The 15,451-nt window shown below is 44.7% G+C and overlaps 1 protein-coding gene across 3 annotated transcripts in view; it reads left to right on the top strand.

The window, feature by feature from the left end:
* The first annotated feature begins 9,979 nt into the window (after positions 1-9,979).
* GRAMD1B (GRAM domain containing 1B) overlaps positions 9,980-15,451 on the top strand; it is an 88,585-nt gene continuing 83,113 nt past the window's right edge. Inside the window, exons 1-2 of one of the 3 annotated variants that reach the window (XM_039379990.1) lie at positions 9,980-10,395; positions 10,857-10,898. In XM_039379990.1, coding sequence (XP_039235924.1) covers positions 10,037-10,395; positions 10,857-10,898 — 401 coding nt within the window. In that variant the 5' untranslated portion in view covers positions 9,980-10,036. The remainder of the gene's footprint in view (positions 10,396-10,856; positions 10,899-15,451) is intronic. The other 2 variants (XM_027720990.2, XM_027720991.2) reach the window with 2 other exon arrangements.

Below are 15,451 nucleotides of genomic sequence, written 5' to 3'. Positions count from 1 at the left end.
AACACTTTTGAGCTGTAATTGTGCAGAAACCAAGCCTGGGTACAAATAAATCTCTCTCCCCTCTGCACCCCAGTTTAACTAGGAAAAAGCTGGTAAAAGTGTTAATTACCTGTGGTGGACTAGAGGTGAAATTTCAATTCACCATCTGCAAACTCTCACTGGGATTGAAATGGTAATTTCTGTAGTGGTCTAAGCAAAGGCTTGAAGCTCTTGAGCTGCTTAAAGGGATGACCCATAAACACACTGAGGGGACTCTGGAGACAATTCCACATCCTTGTGGAAAGATCAGAGATGCAACAGGTCCAGCTGCATCTCTTAGGTCGGGGATGAAACTCAGGATCACTCTCTTTGGAGGCAGTTTAAGTTGTAGTGAATGAACAGGAGGATCAACAGGTCCTCAGGCTCTGTCCTAAAAAGATGGAAAGAGGTTTCCTGCCTTCTTGGTACAATTTAAATAAAAAGTTTTTACTCTTTAAGCATTGCACTGAGCAACTGGAAGTCATCCCACTGCTCTCAGTGCCACTGTAACTGTGCCTAATTATAAACCCCATTGGTTATTTTAGATCCAAGTCAACCCCTTAAATAAGCTCTGTGCCTTCAATGTAATTATTAGATGTTATTCACATCAGGAACACTCATGTGTGAGGTAATTGCCAGATTCCAATGTATTAAAAAAGACATTTATCTTATATTTCACTGAGCTTCCGCTTACTGGGGCTTTTTTCCCCCCCATACACTTAATATGTGCTTTTTTTATTATAACTTTACAAAGGTGTCATTGTGCAGTTAGGCCCGAGGCAAACTACTGAGAGGCCCAGAAATATAAGGTGTTTTTTTTTTTTTTAAATAATCTAGTAAGTGTCATTGTTTGCTCCAACCTAACTGGGAAGAAGTGGGAGCAGAATTGCAGGCAGGCAGGAAAGAATGGCAGGTGTATTTATAACAAATGAAAAGCTGCTGCAAGGGGCTCAGTGTTCATTCCTGCAGAGGTTATTGACTCAGATGCTGAGCCTGGGCTGAATAATTTTGTAACTAAGAGAGTCAGAACTTTGGGCACTAAATTCATGGTTCAAAGATTTCATCTCCACCCGCCTTCCAACTCCGTTCCAAAGGTAGTGACATCACTTGCTGGAATTGGCTTTTTCCCCTCCCACCCTTCACTGGAGCTGGAATTTGACCCTGAGAATAAGATGTTCTGCTTGTGAATTATTAGTTCATTTTCAAAATCTACCCCACAGCCTTATGGAGGAATTCAAAAGGCAAAAAAACCGAGCAACAGATTTTAAAATCGGCCAAATAACTTCAAATTAGAGGCATCTCCCAGAAGGATCCTATTTCCACACATGCATCCACACACCTTCCCTGTGTCCTCTGTGCCTCCTACTTTATACACCCTTCTAAAATTAGCAGTGGTTAATATTTTAACACCCAGAAACAGTCTGCTCTGAGGAAGGAACCCTTAATTTTGATAGTCCATGACCTGGACCAAAGGGGAGATGTGAACAGTTCTGAAAGCTCTGAATCAGTTAGTGATTGGCCCCAGAGGATTTAGGATTTAGGCAGCTGCTTGACAGGTTTCTTGGGGTTAAAAGAGATGCTTTTTGTGTATGGCTTGGGAATTTATGGGAGAAAATAACCCTGTTCAGCATGAAAGCACCTGGCAGTGTTTCCTACACAAGTTCAGGCACTTAAAATGTTGGAAGTAAATCCTGTGTACTTGTATTTAACGGGATGTTTGAGGCAAGGAACCACCTTCAAAGCAAAATGTGTAGCCCAAGGGAAGGTGTTTTCCTGTCTGTGGCTGCTGTGCCACTAGAGAGCAGCAGGTCTTGCTGCTCCAGGCTCTCCCTGCAGAGATCTCTGGGAATTGGAGCTTGGGAATGTAGGAATGGGAACCTGGACCAAGTGTAAAAAAGGCAGGAATGGGAACCTGAGCCAGGGGTAAAATCATTCCCAGGGATCCTCCACTTAAATCACAACTCAGATGGTGAAACAGGCTCATAATATGATTTTAAGATGCCATATTTTTAAAAAAAAGAGGTTCCAAATGAAAGCCCTATTCAGCTGGACGAAGGAGAAAGCACATCAACCTCTGCACCAGGTAACCTCTACCTTTTGGTGCTGCTACACCTGGCTCATTTTGATTATTTTTAGGATGAACCGTTCTTTTCACCCAGACAGCACTGCAGGCAGCAGTGTCACATTGCACTCACCCTGGCCCTTGGTTTACAGAAGGACTTTGAGCATAAATTCCTGTCCTTGATTTTGGAGCTCCTCCTTGACTGGAGATGGCAGCAGGAATGCAGCAGTGAAATTTGGCAGGAGCTGTAAACAAAGTAGAGACACAGCAGAGGTGAGTCGTTGGAAAAGTCAGTTTTATGCTTAACTTGAAAATGTTTTCCTGTAGTTCACAACTTGGGTCACAGTTCAGACGTGGCAGGAGAGCAGTTGGCATCACTCCAGTGATAGAATTGGAGGTGTTGACTGAGAATTAAAGCTCAGCAAACAGTGCTGGCAGCCCCTGCCCAAGTTTAATAAAGAAAAAGAAGGACCTTAAGGTTGTCATCCTTAGGAATTGTTTGTTTTTAACAAAGCTGATGTTCTGGTTCACAGGCAGCTCGATTCCAATGCCTGCTTTAGCTGTGATGAGGAAGCAGAAGTAACCACTAATTACTGATTTTCTGTTTTCCACCTTGAAGTGGGTGCTTGTTTTGTGCTGCAGTTGCTCTTGGGGGTGACAAGACACAGAGTTTTCAGCTCTCAGGGCTCAGCTGAACTCCTGAAGTCTCCTGACAGTCTTTTGGGATGACCATGTGACTTACGCACTTTCTTAAATTAAACTTCCCCACTTCTAATCCATCAGGCAGCTCTCTTAATCTCGGTGCTATCTGGAAGAAAACTGAGACAAAAATGTGAGCTGGCTTTATTCGTGTGAAGGACGAATGAGCTCGATGGCAGTGCAGGAGCCCTGATATCCACCCTCAGCAGCAGTGGGAGCAGCTCAGGGCTCCCTCCTGGAGGAAAAATAAGGCTCTTTTTTGGTAGTTCTGCTTCCACTGGTTGCAAACCTGTGTGAACTGCTGAGAGATTGTTTAAGGCAGAAGAGGTGATGTGTGTGCAGACCTCCCCCTGTGTGATGACAGATAAAACCTCTTAGCTCTGCTCCAATCTAACATGATTGCTGGGTGCAAATCTGGGTGTATAAAAACAGGAATTATGGTTGTTCAACACTGCTTGAAAACCCAAACAGCTGAAGAAGTGTCACCTGTTGCTACTTATAAAAGGGAAGAAAAGGAGGGGGAAAAGGCCTTTTATTTGATGGTCATTAGTGGTGTTTGTAGCTCTGGGGACACATGAAGTAGAGCCCTGCTGGCACTATCAGTGTAAGGTCTCCCCAGAGCACTGGGCTCTGACCTTTTCCTCACTGGAACATCATAATGATAATTTGGAGGGAAAATATGAGAAGAAGATTTCTGGTGACTGTGACATACCCTGACATTTCTAAGGTATTTCATTAAATGATGGCCATTAATCTGATGTCCTCAGCAACTGTTTGGATCTGGGGCAGTAGAAATTGTGTGTATATTTAGCTTTTTTACACCCTGCATTAGCAGTGTTACCCTTCCTGCTGCAGCAGAGGCATCAGCAGCCTCAGCAAACAAAAATGAAGCAACGTGAATAAATGAAGAAACCAACTGCTGCTGGGGAGGTGTAACCAGGAGGGTGGAGTTTGTGGTGTTTGGGCACCAGCTGTGACTGTTTTTGAGATGTACAGGATCTGCTGCATTCCTGGGTGCTTTGCAGAGGAGTTTCTCTCTTGTTTCACACCTGCAGGTGCACACTCAGGTGCAAAGTGCTGCCTGAGGGGCACGTTCAGTGCATTCTGATTTTCCATGCTGAATGTGGTGTTCCTGGGACAGTGCTTGGTGTTCTCAGTGTATAGAGCTCTTCCAAACTCATTTGCTGTCACCTCTAACTAGCTAGAGATTATTAATTTACCTCCAGAGAGATGCTGCAGGTGCTGTACATGCACTGCCTTACACATGCTCTGTTCTGCAAACCAGAAACACGGGCTGAGTTTATAGTCTGTGCATATTTTATGCCTCAAACAAACACATTTATGGCACGTCATAAACACTGATGGAGAGAGATTTGTCTGCATGTGCATGCTGGCTGTGTGCTGGGGGTGGAGAGCTGCACTTGGCTGCGTTTCCATCCCGGCAAGGGCGGGATTACAAGTGGGAATGAATGGCAAAGGCAGCTGGAGGAGACGTTTCTCAGTTGGCCACGGAGTATTTTTCAAAAGGCTCTTTGAGAGATCATGAGGAAAACTGACAGTTGTCTTCAGGCATTTGCCTAAATTGGAGGAACAGGCTCCAGCAGTTTTGCTGGATAGCTGAGGTGATGGACAAGAGTGGTATTTATAGAGCAATCTTTATATGCTTATTGTGAAACGACTTTACCAATCATAGGAAAGAACCTTTTCTGTCTCTCTTTGTTTTCAGTGGCTCTTGGGAGACAGTTTTGGTGATTTCCATTTGGCCTTTTGCAGAATAAGGTTTGAGAGTCTTTTTTTGGCAAGCATCCATTCCCTCAGTATTTTTGTAGGGCAAAGAAATGTTCTTTCTCTTGTCATTCCATAAAGAAAAAAGGAAGATGACAGCAATTCCAGGACTGTTTTTAGTTGTCTTAAATATAAGACAGAAAGAAGAAGCACTTAAAAACATTCCACTTCCACCTATGCTGGGGGTGGAAAATCATGACCTACAGGTAAAACTATAATTTATAGGGAGTAGAGTCCCGTGTTTTCTATATCCAATATTGCCTGAAATAGGAATATTGACAGCTGGCAATCACTGTTCTTACCAGACAGCAATGTTAGTTGGAGCCAGGCCATCCTAAAAGGACAACACAGCACTTGCTGAAGCAGTTGGTGTTTCCTCTCTGAGCTGAAACAAAGGCCCAGGTGGGAGCAGATCCACATAATCCTGATTTACAGGATAATCCTGATTTACAGGATGTAGGTGCTGCAGGAACTGAAATTTTGCTGAGGTCAAGCCACCCCTCCTCGAGCTGAGAGCTTTTGGGCTGCATCTTCCTTGAGTGAGCAATGACCTGTGAGAGCCTCAATCCCTGGGCTGCAGGGTGTTCTCCAACAAACCCTTCCTCTTTTTGTTTTTTTTTTTTTAACTTTAAAGGCTTTTGGGCTTGAATGGAAGCAAACACCACAACCTGGCTGCTCTTGGGTTCCACACAGCAAACCTGGCTGGGCTGAGCCAGTGAAGGAGGTGTTTTGGCTGGAGAGAGAAGAATGTATTGTTCAGAGACCTTTTGTGCTTAGAGGTTTGTTCTGTGGTTAATGGTGTGCTGTGAGCCGTGGCCCACGGGGGGAGGTGCTGTATTCCAAGGAATTCCTTCATATCCAGTGTATGTACTGCAAACCTAATCCCAGGCTCCTATGGAAACCGAGTCTAATGGATCCCCCTGCGTTTTGGGAGGGAATTTAATTGATCCTATTTCCCCTTCACTAGTTTTAGGAGAAGAAAGGAGCTGCTCTTCCTGATGCTCAAGGAGAGGTCTTGCTCAGTGTGAACAGGCAGTGCCAAATAATTCACTCCAGATCTCCATTTTCAAGAGAACTCCAGCTGAGAGGCAGGTCCTGGAACCTTTGCCCTGTTGCTGTCTTCTGATGGATCTCATTGCCAAGCCCTGACATTGATTTAATTTGTATTGTTTGCTGTCTCTGGCTCCGCTGTCCCCTGGAATTTGGAGACAGAACAGTGCCTGGACAAATTAACTGTGAAAGCACTGACCTAATGCTGGAAAGATACACCATGTGCTGTGCTGTTGGAATCATATTTGACAATTTCTGGAATTCTGGATGGTATCTGAAGCATCTGGGGACTGCTGCTGTGTATGAGGTCAGGACTGAGATGCCTCGTAATAATTCATGGGCTCAAGTCTTTAATGGTTATTGCTGACATGAGAGTTATTTCTTTTGAAAGGGAAGGCACAAAATAGGCATTAATCTATAGCTGGTATCTTCTAAAAATATCTACATAAATATATCTACCTATATATTCTATGTATAAATATAAATAGAATATCTATATAGATTAGCCTCTAAGCAGAAAGCCCTGTTGGAATCAGCCTCTTTTCTACCTCTCAAAATATTGTTAAAATGGGGAGCAACTCGTGATAAAATATATACAGATATATAAATATTGGATATGTGGTAAAATCTATAAATATGTAAATACTGGACATGTGATAAAACATATAAATATGTAAATACTGGACATGTGACAAAACATATCTTCCACAAGTTTTGTGGAATAATATCCCATAGCAGAGCTTGGGTACATGTCCCACATTGCTGTCCACGAGGCTGGTGATGGCAGTGCTGAGATTCCAGGAGGAACTGAGAATCACTGCTCCTAGTTTTTGGGATGGGTGACCTGGAATTCACTTCTCAGGTGTCTGGGCTGTGCTTTGCCCTGTGAGTACAGGTATGCACACACCTTATTTTAATTCAATATTGGCCAAATAACAGACATATTCAATTCCTGTGCCAGAGAGCACTTGATGCAATTTATCCAAGCACTGATTTCCCACTGAGTGGAGTTTTAATTGAAATATTGCACCGAGCAGGGAAGAACTGGGGAGAGCATGAGCTTCCCTCTTGCTTTATAACACAGTGTGGCTGGTATTTCTTGCCCTGCAGGCTGTGAAATTTGTCATCTGCCTTGTAACACAGTCCTTGGGTTCCATAAAACAACACATGCAGGTGTCTGGTGTCACACAGCCAAAATAAAACGGGCTGGACTGTTCAGCTGCTGGCTGGGAGGGCAGGATTTAAAGGGACAGAGCTGCAGGGCCCCCAGACAGGAATTGTTAGTCAATACTTGCTGCTTGGATGTATCCACAAGTTAAATTGTAATAAAACTCATCTCACTGAACATGCAAAGACCAAAAGGTGGCTGAAGACCTCGTGCAAGTTCCAGTTCCAGAGATAACATGACTGGTCTTGCAGGAGGCTGTTAGAATGTGAAAGTAAATGCTGATAAGTATACATATTTTTTTAAAAAATTTATTTAAAAATCATAAAGTTACTCCAGAATTTTCACCAAAAAAAGAAAAAAAAGAGGAAAAAGGTGTGTTTTGGAATTTGAAAATCAAGGTTCTGGCCTGTGTTGTGGGCATGGCAGGGCTCTCATGCAGAAACTGCCACTTGCAACTGTGTGCACAGGAAGGAAAATGAGGTGGAATTGTAGGAAAAGGGGAATTCTGCTTGAATTCTCCCAAGTCTGTAAGTGCAGTGATCTCCCTGCCTGACCTGGCAGAGCTGCTGTAGCCTGATGTGCATGTGAGTGACTTGGTTTGCCTTCTGCATAAGCTGGATGTGATTCCTGTGTTTAAAAAGAATAGCTTTTAACTGATCAAACTGCTTTCTTACAGTGTAATCTCAGTGCCTGCTACTCCTCTGTGTCCATCCAGCAGGGATGGCATTTTGCTGTCCCTTAAAAAGGTGGGAAAAGCTCTTCTGGAAAGGACTGCCAGAGAATCTGGGCTGGCATTAGCTCATGTGCTTCATTCAGGGAAGGGATTTTTATTTTTTTTAATAGGATTTTTCTTTCTTCATGGTTTAATTTGTGAACCCTCTTCAGAGAACACTGGAAAACCCAGAATATTTGATGAGGAGAAAGGCAGAGAGGTTGTTGATCAGCATAAAGCATTGACAACCATTTGTTGCTGGAATAAATCCATCATTAGATGGATCATTAAACCACAGGGGCAGTCATTAAAAAAGGCTCTGGCAACACACAGTTCTCATGGAAGCAGTGATTTGTACAGAAATGGTGCTTGAGAGAATTATTTCAGTTGTATATATGAAAGGGGTGGGAAAGGATCCCTGTTTTAAGTGAATTCAATTAGTGTTCAGTGAGGACGAGGGTGAGGAATTCGTGCTGGCAACTAAAAGCAGATTTGTGACACAGATTTGTGGTTTTATGCAACCTTTTCCTTGCATAAAACAGTGATTTCCAAATGTTCCTCCGGCCCAGAGCAACACAGGATGAGTCTCTTGTTGATTAATAAAATAATATCCAGGGGGATTGAGGGTTTGCAGCGTCCTGTGCAATTCCTGACCAAGGGAACCATGCCAAAGTTTGCAAACTTTGACCCTTATTTATACTTATTTCTGTGATTAAGAATCTTGTGTAGCTGATAAAAGATTCCTCAGGAGATCAAACTCATTAATACACAGAGAGAAACTTTGATAGTCTCCAAAGGGCTCTCCAAACCTGGAGAGTTGCTCAAGCTCTTAACTTCCAGAATGAGCAGAGCAGAAAGGACAGCACAGGAATTAAATACAGCAATTGAGGATTTAACACCCGCCCTGTCATTTCAGTGAAATATTTCCTTCCCCCTTCCTCCTGCTGTTATCAATCTTCCCTTTCTGACACGTTTCACAGCAGTTTCTGATGTTCAGAGCTCTTGCGAAGTTTATTTTCAAACAAAACTGAGGCAGCCCGTGCAAGAATAACTATTTTCATTTGGGCTGACAAATATTTTCTAACCTGAAGCTAATATTTTTAAAAGGTTCAGGCTGTTGAACAATGAAAACTAAAGCTGTCTCAGGTTGATTTAGAGATTTTTTTATTTTTTTTTTTTTCCTGACAGCACACAGCTGAATTCCAGTCACTGCCTTGGAGTTTTAAATTCTATGTCCCTTTTCTCAGCTGAAAACACAGCTTTGTGCAGGAGCATTCAGTGAAATTCAGAGGATCCCGATGGAGAATCTGTCACACTGTTTTTCCTGATGTGGTTTCATCACCACCAGGATTTTGCCTTGTCCTGTGGCTGCTGTTCCAAGTGCTGGACCCTTGGCAGAGCTTCCTTAGTGTATTAATGCCTGAGAAATGTGCTCTGTGTCTTCCTCCTGCTGTGACATCTGTTCTGCATGTGTAATTGTCTTCGTGTGGTGTCTTTGTTGGTTCCTGGACCTGAGAGCACCCATCACCCACTGTCATTTTGGAAGCAGCATCACTGCCCTCCAGAGAACTCTTTTTTTATCGGCTTTCACTGGTGTGAAACGGAGCTAAAAACCCAACCAGCTGCCCAGTGCTGGTGTTTTTTTAGCTGCTCCTCAACCCTTCTCCTCCTTCGCCTTCTCTGTGAGCAGTCAATGAGGACAAAAAAACACCCCAGCCAGTTGTGAAAGGAGGCAGAAATTCCGAGTTCGCTCCCTCCCTCCCTGCACAGGGTGGGATTTCTGAGCAGGAAGGTGGGACAAGGAGAGCAACCCCTGTCCAATTGGCTTCTCCAGGAAGGCTGTTAGCCCTCCTTACCCCGTGATTTGTAGCAGCAGCATATTTGCTAATAAAAACCCTGTCTCTCTCGGGATTAAGAGCGCGGTTCCACTCGCAACAGCTGCCTGCGTGTGTCTGACCCGCTGCGGGAAGGGAACGGGCTGCTCCTGCTGCTCCTTCTCCCGATTTTATCGAGTGTTGTTCCCTCCCCTTCCCTCTGTTTCTCTCTGACCTCCTCACAGCTCCGGCCGCTCCGTCTCTTGAGAAGACTCAGCTGACTTTCCTAGAGCAGCCCCAGGAGATTTTTCTTTCCCGAGCCAACATTAGGCAGAGGACAGAAGAGGGGGGAAGCTGAACCCGAGCCAAGCCCTTTGCTGGCAAACCCTCGTCTCGGTGCTAAACCTGCTCTGAGCCAGACCAGGCAGGGGAGGGACTTTGTTTTGTAGAGACAGAGGAGGAGGAAAAAGAAACTTGAGCCTGGCTTCCCCCTGTGGCATGTCTGTGCCCCGAACATCCCCTCCCCACCCCGCCGGCTGTTAAATGAGAGCACGTGAAGAACATGAGGTTTCCTGCTTGAGCAGGGCGGGCAGTGCTGGACCGGGCGAGGGAGGAGGAGGAGGAGGAGGAGGAGGAGGAAGGCGAGTTGTGGCTTTGTGGTGTGGTTTACACCGAGATCAGAGCGAGAGCGCCTGGGGGTGGGAGCAGAAGGAGAGCAAGGGCGTCTGATGCCAGCTGCCAACATGACAGAAACCCTGCAGCTCCCAGCCCTGCAAGTGCCCGAGCAGCAGGGGCTGGAGGGCTGTGCCTGGTCCAGCTCGTCCACCCCGACCCTGCGCAGGAAGCGCTTCAAGATGAGGCGGATGAAGAACGTGCAGGAGCAGAGCCTGGAGGCCGGCAGGTACCAGGATTCTCCTTCCTCCAGCAAGGAATACCTGCAGCTCCCATCCATTGAGATCACCCCCTCCAGTGACGAGGACACCCCCTGGTCCAACTGCTCCACACCCAGTGCTTCCCCGCGGCGCAAGCGCTTCCTCCTTCGGAAGTGGCTGCGCGTCAGAGAGAAGAAGGAGTGCAGTGAGAGCAGGTATGTTCTTTGGCCACTTCCCCTTCCCTGCTCCCAACGTGACCCTGTCCATGTAGGCAGGCAGGGGCTGTGTTCCCCTGGATGCATTGGTGTGCTTTTCCCTGGCTGGAACATCGTGGTGTTGGTTGGACTTGCTGGTGCCAGACCAAGTGGCCTGATCCTTGTGTGAGGACAGGAGGTGTGTTAGAAACAGCAGTGCTGGGGTCTGTCCTTGCTCATGGTCCTACAGATAACACAGAGCCAGTGAAAACAACTCCCTGCTGAGAGAGGGAGACTGTCCCGAAGGAGTGGGTGGTGATAAGACTTAACTTCATAAAGGTGACCTGAAGAGACCCTTGAGAGCGAGAGAGGAGGTGACCTCCCTGCTGGCATTGCCTGCACAGGAGTGATGATGCCAGACCTTTGTTAATGCTGGTGGTGCCTGTTCCTCCCGCTGAGACCTTCCCTGTCATCCTTTGTAGCTGCTGTTGGGAGGAAGCGAGGACGAGACAGAAACCAAGTAGGTGAGTCTGCACATCAAGGTGCCTGGGTTCCCTTCTTGGCAGCTTTCCAGACCCAAAAGTCACTTGGTCTTTTGGCTCAAAAGGGGACAAATCATTCACAAAGGCTTCCAAGACCTTGTCAACACAGGGAAATTAATGCCCAGGGAGTTATTGTGTGGCCACACAAAGATAAAGCTGTACCTGGTGTAACCCCTGCAGGTGCAGTCAGGCCATACAACATGCAGTGGAATCAACCCTACCTTTAACAGGGGGGTGGAACAATCTACCTTTCCTGAAGGCCCCAAATACACAAGAAACTCTAAAGGTTTCTCCAAGAAATTAGTGCTGTATAAATCTTCATACTGGCTTGGTGTGGGCCAAGTTTTCTTTTGTTGTTTGCAACTCCCATGCAGCTGATCTGTGGGTTTGTCCCTGAAAGGATGTGCTGCACTTCCATAAGAAGAGAAACTCAACTCTTACCATTCCTACACCCAACATGCTGGGTTGAGTCACTGCTGTGTTGCTTCAGTGTTTACAGGACAGAGCTTTTAATATCCACTCTGATTTTGTGATAAGTCTTCTCGCACGAGGTCCCTTTAGCAAGGTCAGTCTGTCATTGTATTAATTTTTAAAGAAGTTTCCTCAATAAATGCATGCCACTGAGGATTTGATAACCCCTCTCAGTAACTCAACATTGAAAAACATCTCCTGGTCGGGAACTATTACTGATTTTCACGTAGCTGTGGTGATTTAAGTAGTGATTCAGTGGCACCACACAAAATGGGAAAGATAAGACGTAAGACAAGTGTCAGAATCTCCAACTTTAAGGTCTGAAGTTCAACAGAGGATGGCTCTTCAGCTGAAGGATTTATTCTGGATTTATTGATGGTGGATGTGTTTGAGACAGAGGCCAAGACACGTTTCTTTTGGTGTGAATGCGTAAGAAAACTTAGTTTGTTCTCGTGCCCATATTTCCTGGCCGTGCTGACAGCTTTCTGCTCGTCCATCTCCCAGACATTTCTGCCTGGATATGCTTTTGAAGCAGTCATTGGAAAAGAGGTGAAGTGTTTGATGGATTAGGTGGCATTAGCATTCCAAAGCCAGCATGGCACCTCTTTTCTTCACGTGCAACAGGCTCCAAATCGATCCCTTTTGCAATGGGAAACACAGTGTTTTCAGATGGAATTTTTCCCTTTCTAGTCCAGATGGAAAAACCCCATCTGGGGGGTTTTTGGTCACTGTGCTGATCCTCTGGGCTTGGAGGGTGCAGAGATCATCACTGGGCTTTCACAACTCAGCAGGTGCTGAAAGGGCACAGAGGAAGCAGAATCTGTGGGTAACTGGCCACAGAAAGTGTGATGAACCCTAAAGGATTTTGTGGCATTTATTTGAGAGACTTAACAGCTCAAACTGTGGGGTAAACCTGAGTTTTGCCTGTGAAACCCTGCTCTAAAATAGCAGGGCAGGAAGCTGGTTTCCTATAAATCAAACAAGTACTGCTTGTTTGCCTTCCCTGCTTTAGACTTTGTCATCAGCCTCTCGAGGCCACTCATGTTTGTAACAGATGCTCTGCAACATAATTAATTATATTACATAATATATTATATGCAATAATATTAATATATAAAATAGATATTAATATATAGAATATATATTAATATATAAAATACTAATATATAAAATACATATTTGTATTTTATATAATATATAAAATCTATTAATATATGGAATATATACTAATATATAGAATACATATAATGTATAGGATATATATTAATAAATATACATTAATGTATAGGATATATATTAATAAATATACATTAATGTATAGGATATATATTAATATAATTTATTGTGCTGTTTGTTTGTTTAAGGGCAACAACCTTCAGTGTTTTGTCCAGGGGTTTATTCACCAAGCCCTGTTTTGGAGTTGAGCTGTTGGTGGTGCTTGGCCTGTCCAGCAGTTTAGTTACACTGTAGTAACAAGGATTCCCAAGGGGGCCAGGAGTGCAGGCATCCTATTAGGACGTGCAGATTCCCAAATTTAGGTATTGATCCCATTAAGCAGGATTCCCAAATTTCACCTGCTAAAGGGTTGCAGCTCCCACCGCAGGAATCCAGTTTGCTGCCAGTGGCTCCCTCTCTCTGGTTAAAGTGCCATCAATCAGCTTGAATTTCATTTTTGGCCTCTGGCAGCCTTTACACCCGTCCTGTGGCCGGTGGTGTGGCTGTTTGTGTGGCAGGGTTTTCCCAGGAAAGCTGGTGCTGTGCTCACATGCCCCAGAGCAAGAGCTCGGTGACCATTAGCACACAGAGAGCATCCAAGTGAATAAACAAAGGCTTTTAGGACTCCAAGGGCTGTCTCTAACGCTCCAGCTCTGCTTTTCCCACCAGGAAACTCCAGCCCACAACACCTCCTGTATCAGCTGGTTGGTTTTTAACAGCCTGGGTGGTTCGAAGGTGTGTTTACCTGCTGTGTTGGGTGGCTGATGGAGCAGGAGGGAGACTTCCTTTCCTTCCATTTAACAGCAGAGATGGCATTTGAGAGCCTCTCTTGCCTCTGACACAGTTTTGTTCGAGGTGAAAGAGCAGAAAGGTGCCATGTCTCAGGGGTAGGACTCTCCCTGCAACTTGTCCTTGTGCAAAAGCATGATCCAAGCTACAAAGTTGGTGTTTTGGGGGCCTACAGATGATAAATATATTGATTTTGATAAGGGGTGCAGACAGCTTCTTACCTGTACTCCTCACCCAGGTAATGAAGTTATTTACCTGCATAGAGCTCTGTAAAATATGAACCCAGGTGCACAAGTCTTTTATTAAGACATGATGATGTTTCTGTCTTCAGAGGCTGGAGATGCAATCTGTCAGCATTTTGCTGTGCATGTAATGAACATGCATTATTGATGTGGGGGTAAGGGAGTTTATCTGCTTTAATTTATTATTTACTTCTTAAAGCCACCCTTGCCTGTAATCTCTGCTGGCTCAGTCCTTCCCCAGAGCTCCTTTTGCCTTGAGCTCTCCAAGATCCCCTTGTTTTGCCTTCTTGTCCTAAAGATGAATTTGTCTGGTCAATCCCAGCATCCAGACTAGTTAAGAATGAAATGTAAGACTGTGAAATTTGTGGATTTTGAGGGGAATACCTGTGCAGTAGCTCTGACATTCCTAAAGATGGATGTACTCAGGTTGGTTTTCTGCTGGAAACTCTGACACTCCCCGTGGGTTCACCTGAAAGCAAAGACTTGCCTAAGTCCTAAAATGCCTCTAATGTGTTAAAAATGAAGTGTATTATTGGAAGCACATCTTGGAAAAGTGGCTGTGCTGAGGAGATGGAGGTTTTTTGAGCTGCCAGATAGACAACTGCAGAAGTTTTTCAGCTGAAATCTTTAACTTACCTGACAGTATCAAATAAATGCCAGGAGACTCTCTGGACTGCTCAGCAGTTTGCTTTGTGGCTGCCACTCCTCACACGGTGTGGAAAGAGGCAAAACTTCTATTTTTTACCTTAAAAACACTTCCACTTGTCAAGTCTCTTGGTCACCTTAGTGAGACACATCAGTGAACTGCTGGTTTGTTGGAACATGAGCTAAAAATATTAGTTACAAAGAGGTGGCTCAGATATTTTGAATCTTTAATTTAAATGAATCTTTAATTTCAACTAGTTCATAATGCTTTTGCTTTCCTTAAGAAAATTGAAACCCACAGTGTTTCTGGGGATAAATTAATGCTTCATTCACCTCTTTCTTCCTTGAACATGTAAAAAAAATATTGTGTTTTCTAGAGGAAAACATGTGAAAGCCAGTGATGTGGGTTTTTTTCCCCCCTAAGTAACTGCTAATTATGAAAAATAAAACCCTGAAAAGCTTCAAGATTAAAGGCTGTTGAGCCTCTCCCATCGTGGAAACGTGATCCAAGTGGACTTCTGTCTTTGGGGAATGTTAGTGGAGGGATTTGCTGAGCTGGGAACAAGCACTCGATGGAGAGGGAGCTGTTGGAGCTGCTGCTGGTCCGAGAGCGCTGGGAAGGCTCGGCTGGGGTGAGGTTTTGTTCCCTTCTCTCCACAAAATTCCGAGAAGCTGCAAATTGAGTAAGGAAATGTTGTAGTTCTCAGTTTCTCAGGCTTTCATCAACTTCCATTTTCAGTTGTGGGTCAGAGGGGGGAAGTTGGGCTTCTCTGCTATCAGCACTGCAGCAAGTGGAAGTGGGGTTTGGACTGGGATTGCTGGGGCAGTTTTGTTTTTCAGGTGTCGTTGAAATTCTTGTTAAAATCTCCTTTGTGTGAGGAACTGATGCTCCACGGGGATTTCATAATGGAAGAGGCAAAGGCATCTTTTTTTCCACGTCCTGCTCGTAGCTGGGGCTGGTTAATAGAGGGTTTTGGGAAGACAGATATCAGTTGTTGATCTCTGAGGGAAGCAGCTGATCTTCTCTACTTTTGGTAGCTTTGGGAAGTGCACAAGCACAAACTTCCCTCTGTGTGGTATCTCTCCTAATCTGAAATGTGAGAGCTCAGTAGCAGCTCAGCCATAATGTAATCTTTTTTCTTTTCGAACCTGCCGGTTCAAATGCAACTTGTG

This window comes from Pipra filicauda, unplaced genomic scaffold, assembly GCF_003945595.2.
Source record: "Pipra filicauda isolate LSUMZ 115617 unplaced genomic scaffold, ASM394559v2 scaffold182_size1470994_pilon, whole genome shotgun sequence".
Classification (NCBI taxonomy): Eukaryota; Metazoa; Chordata; class Aves; order Passeriformes; family Pipridae; genus Pipra; species Pipra filicauda.
This window is presented reverse-complemented; position numbering and strand designations above follow the sequence as displayed.